At 54.1% G+C, this 2990-nt stretch overlaps 1 protein-coding gene across 1 annotated transcript in view; it reads left to right on the top strand.

Moving 5' to 3' along the window:
* The first annotated feature begins 495 nt into the window (after positions 1–495).
* The window catches only part of PIGQ (phosphatidylinositol glycan anchor biosynthesis, class Q), a 30805-nt gene continuing 28310 nt past the window's right edge, over positions 496–2990 (top strand). Inside the window, exon 1 of the mRNA XM_008947604.1 lies at positions 496–1169. Within this exon, the coding sequence (XP_008945852.1) occupies positions 496–1169 (674 nt within the window). The remainder of the gene's footprint in view (positions 1170–2990) is intronic.

Here is a 2990-nt window from a genome sequence, read left to right as displayed (position 1 = left end):
AGGAAATATTCCCTGTGTGCTATGATGCAGTCCCTTCCCCAGGAAGTGCTCAGGTCTCTAGGAAGAGAATCCAGTGTCAGATCCAAGATCAGAGGCTGGATGGATTCCTGAGCTTGGAGGAAATATTCCCTGTGTGCTATGATGAAGTCCCTTCCCCAGGAAGTGCCACTGCCTCTCAGTGTATTGTCGTGAAATGCTGCTCCAGGACTGGGAAAAGGGCTTTGCTGAGGAACTCCAGGCTCACCACCCCTCACTTCAAAGACTGCAGATTATGAGGAACTTCCTAAATACTCCTCTGGTGTGAAATCCTTTGAATTCCACTGTCAGTCTCTAGTTTCAGTGCAGAGGCGAGTGGTTGGACTTAGTGATTTAAAAGTTGCCTGGGCCTCCTCCCAATGAGTTGGGTCAGCTCAGATTGTCCTCGTGTTTACTGGCCATCTCAAGTTTCATTTCTGTGTTTTTTGGCAGGTGGACCCTTCCTCCAGGACCGCTGCCATGGTGCTTAAGATCTTCTTTCCATCCTGCTGCTCTTCGGCAGAAAGCGGCATCTTGATCGGCCGCTGGATCTCCCAGCAGAGCTCTGCTGTGGTCCTGGCCGTGGTCCACTTCCCTTTCATTCCTCTGCAGGTGAAGCAGTACCTCAGCGAGCTCCAGCGGGTGACAGCAGTCAGTGTTTCTGTGCTGGGCTCCTGGAGCAATAGCCAACAGGAGAAAGAAGAGAGTCTGAGTGAGTTCTTGGAAGACCTCGGGACGATATTCTCCCAGGAGCCGTGGATTCAGATAAGCAAAGAGGGAGACAACAAATTCTGGAGCTGCTCTGTCCTCCAGAAGAACTCTGACAACCATAAGGAGGAGGAAATCATCTTGGTGTACTATGACCAGCGCCAAGTGATGCTCTCACACCTCCATCCCCCTCTGGAGGCAGCCAGCTCTGCCGAGCAGGAGGCGGGCGACCCCTCCAGGCTGGCTGCCATCTTCAGCACGGTCTCCAGGAGCAGGGTGCTGTTCATGACAGACAGGTATGACGACGGGCCCATCAAGCTGACCCACTGGCAGTCGGACGGCGTGGAAGCCAGCATCATCGTGGAGCTGCTGAAGCAGGGCTCTGGGCCTGCCTGCGTGCTCCTGGCCTTCCTGCTCTCGCTGCTCTCCAGGCTCTGCAGGAGCAGGTGGGTGCCGTGACACCGGCCAGAGGACGCCTGGCCTGGAGCTGGGATCCCTGCTCGGCGTTTGCAGGAGGTTCCTGCTCAACCCCCATGAGAAATAGGGTTGATAGAGCTGCTGTTGGCTGCCACAGAGCTGCTGTTGAAGTGTGGCCGTGACACCAGCCAGCGTGTGCCTGGCCTGGAGCTGGGATCCCTGCTCGGCGTTTGCAGGAGGTTCCTGCTCAACCCCCATGAGAAATAGGGTTGATAGAGCTGCTGTTGGCTGCCACAGAGCTGCTGTTGAAGTGTGGCCGTGACACCAGCCAGCGTGTGCCTGGCCTGGAGCTGGGATCCCTGCTCGGCGTTTGCAGGAGGTTCCTGCTCAACCCCCATGAGAAATAGGGTTGATAGAGCTGCTGTTGGCTGCCACAGAGCTGCTGTTGAAGTGTGGCCGTGACACCAGCCAGCGTGTGCCTGGCCTGGAGCTGGGATCCCTGCTCGGCGTTTGCAGGAGGTTCCTGTGAGAAATAGGGTTGATAGAGCTGCTGTTGGCTGCCACAGAGCTGCTGTTGAAGTGTGGGGAGCCCCACGGAAAACACAAGGGGAAAGGTCCCTCAAATGTGGTGGAGCTCTTGGAGGTTTTCTGAGGAGGCACCAATCTCCACCCTGTTTGCAGCAGGGGTAGCTCAGCCCCACTTGGGTTTCATCACAGCTGAAACTTTGGGTTTCCAGCTATTCCATGGCTGATGGAATGACATGAGGATCTCCTCCATGGCTCAGTAGTTGCCACTCCCTGCTCCCTGTTTGCCATGAATCCCTCCACAGCTGTGAAACGCCAGCAAATAGTGTGTCTAAACTCATCATCTTCTAACAGATGGTGCTGCTGCAACCTGGGCACCTGCCAGCAGGTGACAGGGGGTGTTGGTCTGCATGGATCCTTGGTGAAACCCCATTATCACAACCATGAGGCTGAATAGGATGCTTTGGGTGTCATGGGTGGTGAGTGCTCACCCTAAGAGGAATTCTGAGGCGATTTGAAGGGGAGAAGCTTCTCTGTGTGAAGCTTCATAACACTTGGTCAGCCTGCCTTGAGAGGTTGTGCCAGAGAGGGGAGGGGAGTTCACGTTCCAAGCTGCAAGGGGACCCTTTAATTGGTGAAATTTGGGTAAATTTCATGGATAAATCTTTTCCAGTACACCCTAAGGCTGTGGAGAACAGACTGTTTCCAACAGCTTTCCAGTTGTATGATGCCATCATAAAAAAATGACAGAGGAACTCTTCATATGCAAAGATTTTCTGAGCAGCTGGGTTGTGCCTTTTGATACACAAAGGGAAAACTGTCTGGGTTTGGGATGCTCTGCTGGAAGAGATTTAGGGGTCAAACCCAAACCTGATATAGTTGGGGACCACTGGTTCCTGAGGCTGCCCTGTAGACACTGACTATGCATTAATGGTTGTTAATGGTCATTAAGTCAGAACTTTGTGGTGTGGCAGAAGATTTGGAGTCAGCTCTGAAGGTCCTTTTCCTGGCTGTCCATGGACTGTGTGCAACTACCACACCTCAAGTACTGGCTTCAGTTTTGGGCATCTCAATACAAGAAGGACATTGAGGGACTGAAGCGTGGCCAGAGGTCAACAAAGCTGGGCAAGAGTCTTGAGTCATGTGAGGAGCAGCTGAGGGAGCTGGGGGTGCTGAGCCTGGAGCAAAGGAGGCTCAGGGGAGACCTTCTGGCTCTGCACAGCTCCTGACAGGAGCCTGGAGCCAGGGGGGGGTCGGGCTCTGCTCCCAAGGAACAAGGGACAGGACAAGAGGAAACAGCCTCAAGTTGCCCCAGGGGAGGTTTA

This window comes from Merops nubicus, unplaced genomic scaffold (assembly GCF_000691845.1).
Source record: "Merops nubicus isolate BGI_N331 unplaced genomic scaffold, ASM69184v1 scaffold6079, whole genome shotgun sequence".
In the NCBI taxonomy this organism is placed as follows: domain Eukaryota; kingdom Metazoa; phylum Chordata; class Aves; order Coraciiformes; family Meropidae; genus Merops; species Merops nubicus.
This window is presented reverse-complemented; position numbering and strand designations above follow the sequence as displayed.